Here is a 16,740-nt window from a genome sequence, read left to right on the forward strand (position 1 = left end):
AAAATAATCCATGCCAAATGCACACTTATTATGGGTCTGTTTGAGATCCGTTTATTTTGCTGAAATTGAAAACTTTTTAGTAAAAGTACTGTAAATAAAGGTAAAAGTTAACTGAAATAGTATAGTGAGATCTATAAATAGTACCAAAAAGTGCCGTAAGCCCATGAATAGTATAAAAATAAGCTGAACAGTAAAATAAGTTGGCAATGGAACTTACGAATAATACCAAAAAGTGCAGTGTGACCCAGGAATAGTAACAAAAATAAGTTGAACAGTAAAATAAGTAAGCAAAAATAATCCATGCCAAACGCACACTTATTATGAGTCCGTTTGAGATCCGTTTATTTTGGTGAAATTGAAAACTTTTTGCTGAAAGTACTATAGATAAAGGTAAAAGTTAACTCAAATAGTATAGTGAGACCCATGAATAGTACTAAAAAGTGCAGTAAGACCTCTGAATAGTAACAAAAATAAATTAAATAGCAAAATAAGCTGGCTTTTTAAACTGGAGCCAAACGTACACTTATTATATATGGATTTAAAATTGTTGGGAAAAATTCTACACAGCTCTGTATGAATTTCAGCAAGCGCAACCATACAAGAACACTAAGATTTACATGAAAACCCTTTCTCTTTGAAGAAAAAATCACGGAACAAATTCCGAATAATTTCACTATATTAAATAGAAATTACAACACTTAGAGATACAACTTGAGTAAAAAAAAAAACTCTCTTTTTCTTTTCACTCACTACTCTATTCTTCATTGTGTATCTCTCACAATTTCCTCTTACTTTCTCTATTTTTCTCTTCTCTTTTGCTTGCTCTCAGTCACGCAATTCTTTAAGATTGCATTATCCTTAGTCTCACTTGTTTGAGAGATTATACAGTCCTCTAATGGACCATATCACTTATTTACTATTTTACTAAAAAACTTTCACTTATTCAAACTTGTTAAATCAATAATCAGCTTCTATTTAAAAAATTTTTTAACTCAACAATTTTACACGTGAAACCCTTTTGAAAACATAGTGAATAACATCACTTTTCTACATAAGAAGCTTAAAATTTCTCTACTTGCTGGGACTTGTCCTCCTCCCCTTCTTCAAATGGCCGAATGGCCATACTTTTCTTCCTTTCACACTCTTGAGTCTCCACATCAAATCACAATAAATGCATCTCATTTACCTTAACTTTGCTTTAGCAAATTTCTTTTTTCTCCAGCTCTCCCCCAAATTCCGAATAGCCCATTTCCATTCTTCTTTTTCTCCTCAGCGTGTCCAACACGCCTAGCTCACTGCCCAAGAAGAAAATAGGCTGACTTTGTGGCTTGTCCAACAACCTCTTTAATGAGGTGTTTTATCTAGTGTGAGCTGGACCCACGGTGCTATGATGCGCCCAACAAAAATGACCATGTGTTAGGTGTCATTTCGAATTTATAATATCTCAAATGATTTTTTTGTATTAAAAAATAACCAAATCTCCAAACTCTTATCATAATGTGCGATTAAATTTATATCAAATAATTTACATTAACAGTTGTTCTTCAAATTTATTCATTTTAAATATTCAAAACCAAAAACAACCATGAATCAGTTATGAAAGGTCCCTAAAGACTAAGGATGACTCCACGTTGAAGGTAGGGTGGTCTTGGAAAAGTAATAATAATTATATATATATATATATATATATATATAAATTTTAAAAATTTTATGAGTTGTTTATCATTAAAAAAAAGGTTGTGACCACCTTAAATTTTTTTAGGTCCAACAAAATTAAACTTTGGTCATCTTAATAATATATTAGATCCTTTCAAATAGAAATAAAAAACCTAAAACAAAATTTAACTAAAATTTGAAATAGATGTAATTTGTTGCATTGATAATAAAATTAATGCAATAATTTCAAATTATGAAAACTCATAAAAGAAAGTTGTAAAATTTTATATATTTGCGTATTGTTTTCCTTTCAATATATGAAATTATTTTTTTATTAGATTTTTTTATAGTTAAGTTCATTAATGATCGCTACAAAAAAAATTCTTGAAGCGGCCTCCTCTTAAGACCACTACACTTGCATCACTTTATTTATTTATTTTTTACATAGCCAAACATAAGGTGAATGCTTAGAGACCTTTCTTTAGGAGGCAGATTTTCTTGATGGAAACTAAAAAGGGGAGAAAAAGTAAGAGAGAGCCAAAGAGTTATTATTGTTTTACAGTTAATGAGGATGTAAAATAAGAGAGAATGGGACATGGGTCAAATTTGTTACAGATATAAAAAGAAAAATAACAAACGGTTGATGTAGTAATTAATTATTAGTAAATAAAAAAGTGATATTGATGGTAAATCTAAACAAAATCAATAAAAAGTTAACCACTTTAATATTTTGTAAAAATATTATAAAATAATTTTTAACAGTAATATTAATCAATTAATAATTAGGTCAAAACTTTTCAATCTTACCCAACTAATTTATCTTACCTTCCAAGTTTCCAATCAGAATCTTTGTACACTTGAGAGTGAAATGTGATGGAATAAATCAACTTTAACTTGTTGGAAGGAAAATTGAAATTTGGAAAGATTGCAACATGTAAACTACGAGGAAGAGGTAGTCTAAAACTACTTTTTTTTTTTTTCCCCTAAGGAATAAAGGCGGTGAGTCAAAAACAAAAAGACACTAGTTTGCAATTTCTACACAACTTCTTGGGAAAACTGAAGACGCGTAGGAATTTCTCTGCTATAAAGGCTCTTTTTCAAGGCCTTTCCTATTCCCCTGCCTAATTGTTCATTCAACTTGAGCGTTCCATTCAAATTACTCTTTGTCACCCATCTTCCAAGTCCAGCTCCGTTCATCCATTATCCTCACCGAAGCTCTCTGCTCAGCTCAATAAGCTATCGCCGACCCACGCAAGCCCCAGCGCTGATCTTTCTCTACTCTACAGGTACTTTCTCTTAGCTTTTCCCTTTTTCTCAATTTGCATTTGGGTCTTTGTTTATGTTGTTGTTGATTTAAAGACTTTAAAGGCTCTTTTTCAAGGCCTTCATTCCTATTCCCCTTCCTAATTCTTCATTCAACCCGAGCGTTCCATTCAAATTGCTCTTTGTCAAAAGACACTTTTTTTTTTGGGTGTGGTTTACTCATCTCCTGTACTTCTCATTTCATCACATCTCTGATCTTTCCAATCTTCTCCTCTTAGATCTTGATGGCAACTTTCCCGACTGATGAGGGAGACTCCTTTTCTTCTTCCACTCAGAAGTGGGACTATGACGTCTTCTTGAGTTTTAGAGGTAAAGATACTCGCCATGGTTTTACTGGCCATTTATATCAGGCCTTGTGTGACAAAGGTTTCAACACCTTCATTGATAATGAAGATCTCCAGAGAGGTGAAAAAATTTCAGCGGAACTTATCAAAGCCATTAAATCATCAATGATTTCAATTATCATATTCTCTCAAAAGTATGCATTTTCCACTTGGTGCCTTGAAGAACTTACCGAGATTCTTGAGTGTAAGAAAAATGGACAAAGAGTTTTACCAGTTTTTTACAAGGTGGATCCATCTGAAGTACGCAAGCAGGAAGGTAGTTTTGGATTAGCACTAACTACACATGAAAAAAAATTCGAGAATAACATAGAGAAAGTGCTGAGGTGGAGGGTAGCTTTATATGAAGCAGCTGGTTTGTCTGGATGGCATATTGAGGATGGGTATGTATCTAATCACTAATCTTGTGTCTTTTTATAGCTTTCAAACCTTTGATGGTTTTGTTATGACCACTAAATACCAAATTACGAAAATATTTTGTTACGAAAATATTTGTTATTACTATCTACTAAGGCACTAAGAGCACTGCTACTACTAAGGCATTAAAGGCCAGCACAAATAGAAGGTTTATTTTTATATTTTCACTTGATTGGTAAATTACAAACACATCTAATGTGCTTTCATCCGATGATTTTACCTTTCACCCACACTTGTGAGGGAAGGAAGTGTGATTTAAATCAAGGCTCATCAACTTAATAATTTGCAAATTTTCTTAATCATTTCATTTTTAGAGTATTATAAATGGGTTAGTGACGTAGGATGAAGGGGGAGGCAAGAGGCATGAGGCGAAGAACAAGAACAAGGGGTAGTGACACATGTTAGGAGGAGAGAGAGAGAGAGAGAGAGAGAGAGAGAGAGAGGACTCAAAAGAAGAAGAAAAAAAAGCACATTTAAATCTTAAATTAATTATCGTCTTAAATCTATGACTATGGGTTACATGCACATTTACTTAATTTAAAAAATGTGTCACTTGTAAGTCACACATCTAATCATCTTGAATTTAGTTCATTTTTGTATTTATAATTCCAGCTATTCTAACTATGCTTCCTGTCCTCTACAATTGGCAGTTTTCCTGAATATCAGTATATCCGAGGAATTATTAGAGAGGTATCAAGTACCAAATTAAAGCGCACAAAGTTATTTGTTGCTAAATACCCAATTGGAGTAGATTCTCGCGCAGAAGTCGTAGAAACTCTTTTAGAGATTCAGTCAAATGATGTTCGCGTGGTTGGACTTCTTGGCCTTGGAGGAATAGGAAAGACTACAATTGCAAAAGATGTTTATAATAGAGTTGCTGATCTATTTGAAGGAAGTAGCTTCTTAATGAATGTCAGAGAAAATTCAAGAACAGATTGTAGCATAATCAAACTACAAGAGCAACTTCTTTTTGAGATCTTAGGGAGCAAAGAATTTAAGGTGCGCAGTACATCTAGAGGAATCAATGTGATCAAAGAAAGACTTTCGCGTAAAAAGATTCTTTTGATTCTTGATGATGTGGATCAATTGGGCCAAGTAGAAAATTTTCTTGGAAAATGCGATTGGCTTGCTAATGGAAGTAGAGTTATTATAACCACAAGAGACAGACATGTGCTAACCTCTCTTGAAATTGATCCTTTAATTTACAAGGTTGTGCAATTGGATCAACATGAAGCTCTTCAACTCTTTAGTAAGTGCGCCTTCAAAAAAGACAAACCTGAGGCAGATTATTTACAACTTACAAATCAATTCATAAGTTATGCCAATGGCCTTCCATTAGCTCTACAAATTATAGGTTCTGATTTACATGGAAGAAAAAACATTCGCCAATGGGAAAGTGAATTAGAAAAGTATAAGAGTATTCCAAACAAAGACATTCAAAAGATACTAAAAGTAAGTTTTGAAGGATTGGACAAAAATGAACAGGATATTTTCCTTGATATTGCATGTTTCTTCAAAGGATGGTCCAAAAATTATGTTGTGGATATCTTAGCTGCCTGCCATTTGTATCCGGATTCTGGTATTCCAAATCTTATTGATAAGTGTCTCATAAGGGTTGAATTTGACAAGTTATGGATGCATGACTTGCTACAACAAATGGGTAGAGAAATTGTTAAACAAGAATCAGATGTGCCTAGTAAACGTTCAAGGCTATGGTGTTATGATGATGCTTTAGATGTTCTTACAGAACATACGGTATAACTTCTTTTTCTTCACTTCTTTTTTAAGCAAAAAATAAATAAATAATTTTTTTTTCTTTTTAATGTTAAGAAAAATATAAGTTTATCATTAACCTATTTTGTTTAAAATTTCAAATTGTTATGATGTTGACAATTTCTATTGTGCAATGTGTTCCACCCAATGCTCTATCCAAATAGGGTTCAGATGAAATTCGAGATGAAATTCGAGGCATAATGTTGTGCTTCCATGAACCAATAACGGTGACATTGGCACCTAAAGCTTTCAAAAGGATGAGAAATCTCAAATTTCTTATAGTTGATAATGTGCACATTTGTGAAGAACTTAAATATCTCCCCAACGGATTAAGGTTGCTTCATTTGCCTAATTATCCTTTTCCCTTACCATCCAATTTTTGTCCTAAAATACTTGTTACACTCAAGATGCCACGTAGTCGCATTCGATTAGAGAAGTTATTTAAGCAGGTATGGTTTTCTTTAAAAATTATGTTCAAATTTTTTTAATTTTAAAGTTTGTTGAACATATATATATATATATATATATATATATATATATATTTTTTTTTTTTCTACAGGAGTTTCAATTCTGGAATTTGAAAAGTATCAACCTCGTTGGATGTGAGTCTATTACAAAATTACCTAATTTATGTGCCCCAAACTTAGAGAACTTGGATCTTTCATGTTGCAAAAATTTAGTTGAGTGTCATGAGTCCATTGGATTTCTTGATAAGCTTCGAAGATTGAATTTTTTAAGATGTGAAAAACTTCAAAATTTTCCAAGCCATCTCATGTGGAAATCTCTCCACACTTTGCAAATTTCAATATGCAGTCTTGATTTTTTTCCGTTCCTAATGTCCAAAGAGGATTTCATTTCCGAAGAGGGTGCCATTGGTGATTATATGTTCAACAACTTTCATGGTTTATATGGCTATTGCTGTAAAAATGTTGTGGATCTTGAAGATATCATCTATAAATTACCGCCGCCTAAGATATTATGTATGTATACTGGCAAATCGGGACCCTTTCATGAATATGAAACTTTTCATGGGTCATGTGTGTTTCTAGATCTGAGTAATGTTGGAAATCTAATTGAATTAGATTTTTTGATGAAGTCTGATTACTTTCCTGTATTGGAACATCTATATTTAAATGAAATCAATATTATTACCATCCCAGAAAGCATCACTAAGTTTACTAGATTAGAGGTGCTCGGAATAAGATGTTGTAAGTATCTTCGAGAAATTCCAAGGCTTCCACGATCTATAAGAAGAGTGTATATACTAGACTCCCATTTGCTAAGTCCACAATCATCAAACAGATTGTTCAGTCAGGTGTTTCTCTCTCTCTTTCATTCAATGTTATATAGAAACACTCTTTTTACCTTCTCAAAAATACATTATTAAATTTGTTTGACTTTGATTATTGTAAATAGTTGGGAGAATTTTGGCAAGCACAGCGTAATCCACTTGATTTCAAGAATTATGAACTTGTACTACCTGGATCAGAGATTCCAAAGTGGTTCAATCATCAAAGTGTTGGAGATTCCATTTCATTTTGGGTCCGTGGTGATTGTGATTATCTAAAATTTGTTTCCTGTGCTGTTTTGGAACCGAATGAGCCGAATGTTGGTGTCTCCTTGAAATTTAATGGGATAGGGTCAGCTTATTGGTTTTCTTCAGAAATCGAAGGGACTGCGAATCTGACGTGTAATCATGTATGGTTTTTAATGTTTTCTCTCCCTGCGTCAAAGTACTATCATCTATTCTATCGGAATCTTGTGGAGTTAAACTTTAAATCATATGGAGGTCTATCTCGAATCCTAAGGTGTGGGGTCCATGTTGAATGCATCTGTCCTCATGTTCAAGATCTCTCCACCGACACTAACCCACCTACTTCAATACCTGCCTTCCCCATTTGTTCTATTTCAAACACTGTCACGCCTTCCCCCCACCTCTTAAACTCTTGTTTGGAGCTTTCAAATTCAAATTCAATGGAAACAACATATAATGATTTTGACACTCCTTTGGAGGGCTCTCATGATGATGGATGTGATTTGAGTTTGTCACTGTTCACTTCTCCCATGGGAAGAAATTATCCGCCTCCTCAGGCTCAGGTCACTGTCCCTGATGACACCAGCCACATTTTACGCTTGGGTCTGCCAGGTTTGGGAATTGGCTCAAATGTTAGTGAGGGGTTTCATTTGGGTTCTTCTTCAACGGCCCATAACTTTGTCAGTGATGATGATTCTGACTTCACTTTGTATTCTCCATTGAAGAAAATGAGAAAATCTTGATCGAACTTGGAAGAAGAAATATGCCTCCATCTGAAAAAGAACCTTGACATAATTTTCTTCTTCATGGGTCCCATTCCATTTCTTTGGCATTTGATGCCAAGGTATGTCTCTTTTTTTTTAGTTGCATTGTTTCATTTGCATCTTTGGATGCTCATTCATTGGATTGGGTACCAACATAATTTGAATAGAAACTAACTTAAAGAAAATGCTGAATAGATGAAAGAAATTATGAAAAACCTATTTCAATTTTTAGACAAATTATGAAAACAAGCAGTTACGTGTTTATCGCATAATCTCTCTGTCTTTGATAATGAAGCTACTCATACTTCTTGATTTATTAAAATTTTGAGTTTTATTCCATTTCTCCATTGTTAGCATAATATGAAGTAGAGAATAGGGAAATGCCTATCAATCCAAATTTGCTGTTAAAGTCAAATTGGGATGTTTTGGTTTGAACCTTTCAAGTCTATGGAGTATTTATTTTTAATGTGCTGGAATGATACTGCATTAGGTTATTAGCTCGTTTACGTCTTGTTGGCCAACATTTAAGCTACTTTAATTCCCAAATGCCTTTGGTTGGGATTTGTAGAAGAAAATAATTCATACTTATTGGTTGAAGAGTTTTTCCATTATAATATAAAATAAAAGGCTTTTATTTGTTTGTTTCTTTTTATATTAATTGCACATACTTGAATTAATTGGGATGACAGGGCCCCAACTTCATCATTGTTGGAATAATAGTTGTATCTGCTGGTGAAACTACTTCATCCTTATAAGTTTTGTTACTTTTGTGCCCAAAAATGATCACTCTGTTCTGTAGGATTCTCTGTTCTGGTATTTGTTACTAATGGACTCCACACTTGATGCAACTGGGTATAGATGTAAGTCTTGTCTTTGGTATTTGACATCCTTATTTTGTAGACATTAGAATGATCTCAATGCCCAAAAAAAGGTTTTATAGTTATCTTTAACTATGAGCAGGTCTTCTATCCCTTTGAAGATTATAGCTCTATACACATCTCATTTCTTACCCACTGGCATATCTTTTGTGAATAAATTAATAGGATTACCTCCAATTGCATTTTGAACATAGTAATTTTCTACTGTTCTGTGACATCTTCTTACTAATTTCACTTTGAGTTAAATGTTGAAAAGAATATTTTGAAATTACAAATTAGTATCACCTTGAATTCACCCTCTTATAGGAATACCTTGCTGTAGAGAAAGAGTAAACAATGTTCATGAGCTAATGGTTATGATTTTATATCCGGTACAAAAAATATACTTATATACATGCCTTTTACTGTCTTATACATTAAAGTGTCAAGGAGAAGAGATCACTTATGTTGTACCCCCTTTTGTTAATTTTGCACTTATTGTAACCAATGAGTATGGTAAAATCAAGTACATACAAGGTTAATTTTACATGTTAATGTTCCCTCCCCATTGAACATTCCCATTCATATGCTTGATCAGTCCAAGCAATTCCATGTTATTTGGACTATGATTTGTCAGTTAAGTTCCTTTTTAAAAAATTATTTATGCTATTTACAAACAACTTTCCTTTAAATGCCACTTCAAAATTTCTTAGCCAGAATTACTAGGCCATGGTTGCACAGCTGCACGGCATAGGCACCAGTTTCTAGTGGGAAGACTTTCCATGCAAGGATGTGGTTTCTCTGTCAAGTGTCAAGTTTGATTTTTCCTTGAATCTGCTCAACCGTTTCTAGAATTTTTACTCAAGGGGTTTTCACCATGTGTTGCAGCCCATGATGAATCTATGCCAGCACTGTCCGTTGTGAAACTGAGCTTCAGCTAATAATTTTGAAATTTTCACTTTCTTGACCTCTTGCAAATTTGCAATACCAGTAAAACCTTACATCTAAATTACTCTTTTGTTTAAAAAATAATTTTTTTTTTCAGATGACTTTTGCTATCTGCTGTTAAACTTTTGAACTTGTTTAATACAGTTGAAACTTTTGAACTTTTGACTTTTGCTATCTGCAATTAAACTTTTGAACTTGTTATTATAGTTATCTATCATATGTAAATTTCAATCTTAGCCTACTTATAAATATGAAGCCTGTTTTCAAATACGTGAAAGTAAATATTCTTTGACTTATATAAGGTACATATATTGCACAAGAATGGAAATATTGACCATTATTGCCGTGTGAATGGTGTCTATGTTTTCTTGGTTCTTGACATTGCTTTTCCTACATCCAGGCTAAGGTCATGGCTGGTGATAATGTAGCGAGGTAATTGCTTCAAAAGATGACACAATCTGCATGCAACAAGTATCTTGACATTTAGGAAAGGTATAAGTGAAGCCATGGTTGAAATTTTAACATTAGATTATAGCATCATTGCGGTCTTCCCTAATTGTACCTTTGACAGTTCACTTAATGATCGGTTTAATTGTTCACAAACACACATGCATACCTAGTTCATTTTTTCCTTTTCTATCTGAGATAGAAATCCTACTCTAGCATAATCTAAGTGTATGTGTGTGTAGCCCCTCCCCCTGTGCCATCACACAAGAACTTGTACTTATGGAGTGATCATAATACTAAGGGTGCACGAGGGTATAATACATAGTACATATTATTATCAATATGTGTTAGAGCACACAAATAGAAACAGAATAATGTTTGTGTTGTGTCGTATTTTCCCATGATCTGCCCATGTTAGTGTGTTTGCATTGTCATAGCCTTGGCCCTTATTCTTGTTCATGCTGCAGAAATTCAAAGTTGACTAATAAGGTTTGGATATTTTAGGTAAAAAAAAAATAGTGTGGATTAAGTTGGTTTAAGTTTTCACATAGTCAATGACTAGGGCATTCTAGATATAATGCATTTTTTTAAGCGTTCCTATATTGTTTTACACATTATAATTTTATTGATTCCATCTAATTCTTTTTCTTGCTTTAACAAATTTTTGGTGGGCCTATGGTGTGATTAATGATCCTTATGGTGAATTTTTCATTGCAAAAATCTGATCTTTTCAGAAGGTATATATGTTGCCTACATTTATAATAATTATGAGTTCTTCAAATCAGTTTTTAGATGCCTACAATACATTAATGTTTTATAGGAGAGCCTTACTCAGGATTATGATTCCAAGTATTGAAGGCAAATGTACATCCTCGAGAATAGGACTCCTAGCTTCCGTACAAGTATTCCTGGAACAAGTTGGAGAACTGAAAAAATTCTGGATGACATGAAAAAATGTGGCCACAGTGTTCAGGTTTGGTTATCATTATGCACTCACAATATAGACTACTAGTTTTATTTAAAGAAAAATAATAATAAAAATGAACCTTGCAGTCTTCTACAATTCTGTCTTTGATTGGATCCTTACTTGAAGATAACCGTATAAGAATATTCAAAATTAATAAGCTTTAGCTTGACAAATCATTACCTTGAGTATATAAAAGGTGCTAATGATTTTGAAATTAGTGAGCTCTTAATCATATCTGACCCGCTAAAAGTATCTTATCATGCTAGTGAAGATCATAATTCTAATGTTAATATGAATTCATTTAGTTTTTACGTTACTTTTACGTCCAAAATTTGTCATAAAATTTAAAATACCAAGTGCACCAACTTTTTCCTTAATATATTAATACATACTCTCAAGATCTTGAACACAATTAGCGCATAATGCATAACAAACTTAAGACTGCAAAATGTGTAGAAGAGGTATGCTAAATAGGTTTCTTTTTCCTCTAGCAAAAAGGAATTATGTAGGATTTGAATGTATGAATTCTAAGAAAAAGTTGTATGTACAAAGTTCTTTTAGACAAATAAAGTTGCGTATGGGAGTGACTAATTCTTGATGTATATCTTTTTTATAAAACAGATTATCCAGCACCGTGGTTTTTTCTTGGATGATTGTCATGGGGAATATTTGCTTCTTTTTCCTAAATGATTGAAGGTTAGTACTATTTTTTGTCAGCAAAGCTTGAGTGAAATTCTTGTTTCATTTTGAATTAACTGGTAAGATGATTGATGAATATTTTGCATTTATAACTACTTATTCTCATGTTTGGCCCCTGAAAATTTTCAAAGAGCACATGTAAAGGTTAAGGAGTTGTAGTGTAAAAGAAATCATGCTGTACATTTTCTTTGTATTCAAGCCATTTAAAGACCTTAATTTGTTCATGATATTATTATAAACTACTGATATCTTTGACTTGAGATGTCAGTTTATCAAAATCTGTAATTTTCATTTGGAAATGGAAGCAATCCAATAATCAATAAGCACCACTAGTAAAGATTGTTGTTGAAAAAGAGGAAGACAGGTAATTGTTATGATGATATTAAGAATTTGATTTCCAATTTTCATTGGTTATCTTTGGGGTTTATTCTTAATAGTTAGATTTTTAAAATGCAGAAGGTGGAAAAGATGAAATTGATGTGCCTACAGTTTGTAGCAGCAACTTAGTGAAGTGATTGATATCATTTATCCTTGAGATTCTCAAGCTAGAAGAATTGTTGGATGGTTTAGTTGGGAATTCAAAAACTCCATCGAGGGCAATTGATTTACTCCCAAAAGATCTAAGATCCTATTTCTATTTTGTAAGTGAAGTGACACATAGGCATCATAGTTTCTCTATTTGTATGTGATTCCTTTGCATATGTGTGTGTGTCTCTCTCTCTCTCATTCACAGTTTTTGTGGCAAATTCAGGAGGGAATTTAATGTTGAACTTGAGAGCAATATTAAAAATGGAAACAGTGGCATCTTTGGATTGGGGCTTCTCCTAATAGGGATTTCAAAATTTCCAAGGATGAAACAACATAATTTTTGGGGGATTGGTTGGGTTCTTTGGGTTGGTGTTGGATAATTTATTGAAATTTGATCTCAATTTTAGCAATAATTCACTACTTTTGGTCTGGTTCTTCTATAAGTAATACTACAAGAACTTTGGTTTTGTTACTTTGTTGGTAAGCTAAGGACTTTTTGAATTTTAGGGGAGAAGGGCATAAAATTAGATAGGTGGCATGAGCTGCTTCTCTTTGTAGTTCTTTATTGTCCCATCTCTGCTGAGTACATATTTTGAGTGAAAAGTACAAGGAATAGCAACTGGTTATGTGAGATTCATTTGTGACATGTTCATCATTTGAGTGTTTATATAAATTTTTTCTTTAACCCAATGTTTAATTGGTATCTATATTATTGGGGTGAATTTCAGGGGAGAAAATACTTTCCTTAAAAAATGAATCTGGGATACTAAGTCATAATGGTGGTTTTGTTTATGTTTCTGTGTGGTGAAAGCATGAGATTCAAAATCAATCTGTACTGTGGCTTAGTGCCTAGAGTTTCGTACTTTTTTTCCCCTTATTTTCTTTATTGTGTTGGCTTAATAAGGAGCGTTCGGCAGTTCGACCTGAGCAAAGTAGGAGTCAATTTGTTTCAAGCAACATTGCCAACACAGAAAATTTAAGCAGCACACGTAGGCCAGGGTTGATTGAAAATGAGGACAGGCTTCCTGTAGCTGTGTTGCTTGCAAGGCCTAGGCTTCTGGAGAGGTTGAGAGGGGTGCCTCTTTCTGCAAACAGGTCAGTGCTTACTGTGATATGCAATTTGGAATTTTCCAAGGGTGAGTCTGGACATTACATGAAAATTATTATCTGTTTTATGTCATCAATAATATGTTTATGCCAAAATTGTCATGACACATCTGCGCAATACCAAGATTGACTGCCACCAATGCTTTTGATGGTGAAGTTATGAAACTATTGAATCGATCAATCTGATGATGGATCGATTTTTCTTCTCTGACTCCACTTTAGATGGACCTTATGTGTAAAAACTGGGTTATAGTGACCCCTATAATTCTTATGGAATGGCCAAAAAAATCTTCAACTTTCTTGCAATAAATTATCCTCTTCATGATGTCCGTAATTTAAATTTCTTATGACAAATTGCATAGAGTGTGTGTGTATGTTGGATTGTATTGACAGCCCTATACTGTTAAGGGATGTTTAGCATATCACAAAACTTGGCCAACAAGAACAACTTAACTGGTTTTAATTTTTTTAGTTCAAAGAACTGGTTCAAAATGGGATGCAATATGTTCCTTTAGAAAACTAGTTTTAACTTTGGTTCTTTCAAATATAAATTCTCTCCAACATCAAGTTCTGAAAAAATTCTCACCATAATCTAGTTTTTAATTGGAAAATTTTGCATGCCTATTAAGTAAAACTGGTTTTGATATGATTCTAGACAGACTCGAAATAAAATAAACCAGTTCAGTTTTGCTCTTGGTTCCCCTTGTATTAGAACTGAACTAGTTCTGTTGTTTGCCAAACATCCCTTATTGTCTGAATTGGATAGGTGGTTTAATGGGATGATCGAAGGGGTAGCTCCATCTGATCATGCCTGTTGGATTTGTGATAGACAATTGAGGTTGTCGCACATCATTTGAAAGGGTTTATCACTTTTTTTCTTTTAATTAGATATGATTTTTTTTTTTAATGTGAGATTGATGTGACAGGTGACTACTGTCCAAATCCAAGGAATTCCCTTTGGAATCTCCAGAGATCCACACTTGAGCTCTTTTGTCATGATTACCGATTTTGTCTTTATGAAATTTTAAATTGAAATCAAAGTGTGCAATTAGGCATCATTTGTGATCCTAAGTTTGGGGACCGACTAGAATTATACTGATTCTCACCACCGGGTTCTATTATGAAGCTCAGTAAACGTGTTGCCCACTTACCAGAGAGAGTAGTATATTCCTTCAATCTCATTGTATGACTTAACATTAATAGGGCAGCAATTCTGGCAGTTGGGGCAAGACACTGTAATTTATTGTGACAAAATTCTCCTAATATATTTTATTTCTTTTAACAAGTGCTGAATTCTATGCTATGTATTCATCAAACGTGCAACAATATCCATTATGGGAATTTAAAATATTGAAAAATTATTGGTGAATATCTCTTGTTCCACCAATGTCTTTGAAACGGTTGGACTTAGTTTAATGGATGGCTTATTCAATCATTGTGTTTCTCATTCAATTTTTATTTTTGTCAAATTTTTCTTGGGCTTCTGTTATCTTTATGATTTTTTCAGTCTCTTGAACCTCTAAATATTTTCATATCATTATTTGTCATTTGCTGTGAATTTCTGCTGCTGATACTACTGACATCGTCCCCACTACTGCTGCTGCTGCTTGTGCTACTATAGATATCGCTTGTTGCAACCTGCACATGCTATTATGGTCCAGACTAGTTGTCAAAATATTCTGAATGTGAAGATCTTTCTTCCCTTGTCCTTGAATCAAAATAATAGCCTCCTCTTTGGTTTTGCTTTCTAATTTAGGGGAGGTGGGAGACCTTTGTCAGACCGCCCTGAATTAACGCTTGTTGATGATCAAGACTTGGGTACTCAAGCATCAGCAGGTCAGTCAGCTGGAAGCTCAAGCATTACTAGCCTGACCTCTTGAATCGAGAGGCTACAATTATTGTTAAAACCGAAGAAGAAGCCACCTGGTCTCAGTCAGGAGGCTCTAGGTTGTTTGCACCTGGAGGTTTTCAGCAGGAAGGTTGAAGTGGCGATATCAAGAGCTTCACAGGATTGTAGTGTATGTCTGGAGACATTCGTGGAGGGAGCTGTGCTTATACGCCTGCCATGGTCCCATAGCTTCCACTCTGCCTGCTTGGATCTTGGCTTCGAACTTGTGGTGACTACCCATATTGTTGCAGAACTATAACTATAGTAACAAGTCACAACAAAGCATCAAAGAGTTAGATTTTTTTTACTAGAAATGTTTCTGTAATCTGGGTTTTCCTACACGTGTGAAAGTTTTGTCACTGACCAAATTTTTTTTTTAATTTATAATTGTGTGCATATGTAATTATTGTATCTCCTGCTCTGTTGTACACACACGAGAAAATCCAACAAAAGATATATGCCATGACTGGGAGAGTAAGTCCCAAGCCAAGCTCAACTCTTGAAAACTTCTTCGTACGTAAGATATATACCATGACAATTCAACCCAAATTCATTTGTATAAATTAATATCCAAGTGACGTAATTGGTTTCAAGTCGTGGCCATTTTCTAGTCTATTGCAAGTTGAAAAACAAAACAAAAAGATTGCCTTAATTTCCCACAAGCTGCAAAGTGATCATCAATGGAGAAGCAAGGAGCTGAAAGGCTTGGCCAACGGTTGGTGCTTGTAGTATACCCATTCCAAGGCCGCATAAATCTCATGCTTCAACTTGCCACAATCCTATACTTTGGAAATTTATAAGGTATTCAGTCGAAGCCCACAAAGCCTATGAATGATGTTGGAAAGACCCAACAAGTAGTACTGCGGCCCAAACCTTGCACACCTACATATATATGAAAATAAAATAACATAAATTAAAAATGATTTTAACTTGAACATAATAGAATAGACTAATCAAATGAAAGGAGAAGAGAGAAATTATTAAACTCATGCTTCGGTCCTTGCTCTATTTTTCATTTTAATTATTGCCAAAACAATAGTATAAAATAGAGAAATAATTTTTAAATATAGTTATTTTAGGATTCAGGAAAGGCTTAATTTGGAGTGTCAATTAGTCCTTAGTAAGGACGTCATAGTGTGACCACCGCACACTCTTGGTGTGATGGTCGCTCCATAGGTATAAGTGCTTGTGGAGTGTGGGGAGTAAGGGCCGGGGTTCAAGTCTTTAGGAGGAAGCTTTACACACATATATACTTAGATTATGCTAGTAGAAATTCTATCTTGTATTAAAAAAAAAAAAAAAAGGACGTCATAGTGTGGCTAAATGGCTCCTGTAAAAAATTTAGAATTTGATTTTGGATCAATGATTGTGGTTAAACTATTCCTTAAGAAATTTAAAATTTGATTTTAGATTAATGATTTTAGGCAGAATTTGAACATAAATACTTTATTTGAGGAAAAAAATTATCATTTAAGTAAATTAGAACCCACA

The 16,740-nt window shown here is 33.7% G+C and overlaps 1 protein-coding gene across 13 annotated transcripts; it reads left to right on the forward strand.

Moving 5' to 3' along the window:
• The first annotated feature begins 2,588 nt into the window (after positions 1-2,588).
• On the forward strand, positions 2,589-15,798 carry LOC142643472 (TMV resistance protein N-like). Of its 13 annotated transcripts, none has more exons than XM_075818123.1 (13): positions 2,589-2,942; positions 3,198-3,703; positions 4,388-5,492; positions 5,675-5,959; positions 6,070-6,825; positions 6,927-7,888; positions 8,608-8,668; positions 10,014-11,033; positions 11,649-11,723; positions 11,995-12,090; positions 12,183-12,367; positions 13,159-13,349; positions 15,118-15,798. In XM_075818123.1, the coding sequence occupies exons 2-6, from the start codon at positions 3,204-3,206 to the stop codon at positions 7,785-7,787; spliced, it is 3,507 nt and encodes a 1,168-aa protein (XP_075674238.1). In that variant the 5' UTR covers positions 2,589-2,942; positions 3,198-3,203; the 3' UTR covers positions 7,788-7,888; positions 8,608-8,668; positions 10,014-11,033; positions 11,649-11,723; positions 11,995-12,090; positions 12,183-12,367; positions 13,159-13,349; positions 15,118-15,798. The 13 variants fall into 13 exon arrangements, with proteins under 13 accessions (XP_075674238.1, XP_075674239.1, XP_075674240.1 ...); XM_075818124.1 differs by lacking the exon at positions 11,995-12,090 and having other exon boundaries at positions 10,014-10,797; positions 10,881-11,033; XM_075818125.1 differs by lacking the exon at positions 11,995-12,090 and having other exon boundaries at positions 10,014-10,797; positions 10,896-11,033.
• The last annotated feature ends 942 nt before the right edge of the window (positions 15,799-16,740 follow it).

The sequence above is a fragment of the Castanea sativa genome, chromosome 7, assembly GCF_040712315.1.
Source record: "Castanea sativa cultivar Marrone di Chiusa Pesio chromosome 7, ASM4071231v1".
NCBI classification, from domain to species: Eukaryota; Viridiplantae; Streptophyta; class Magnoliopsida; order Fagales; family Fagaceae; genus Castanea; species Castanea sativa.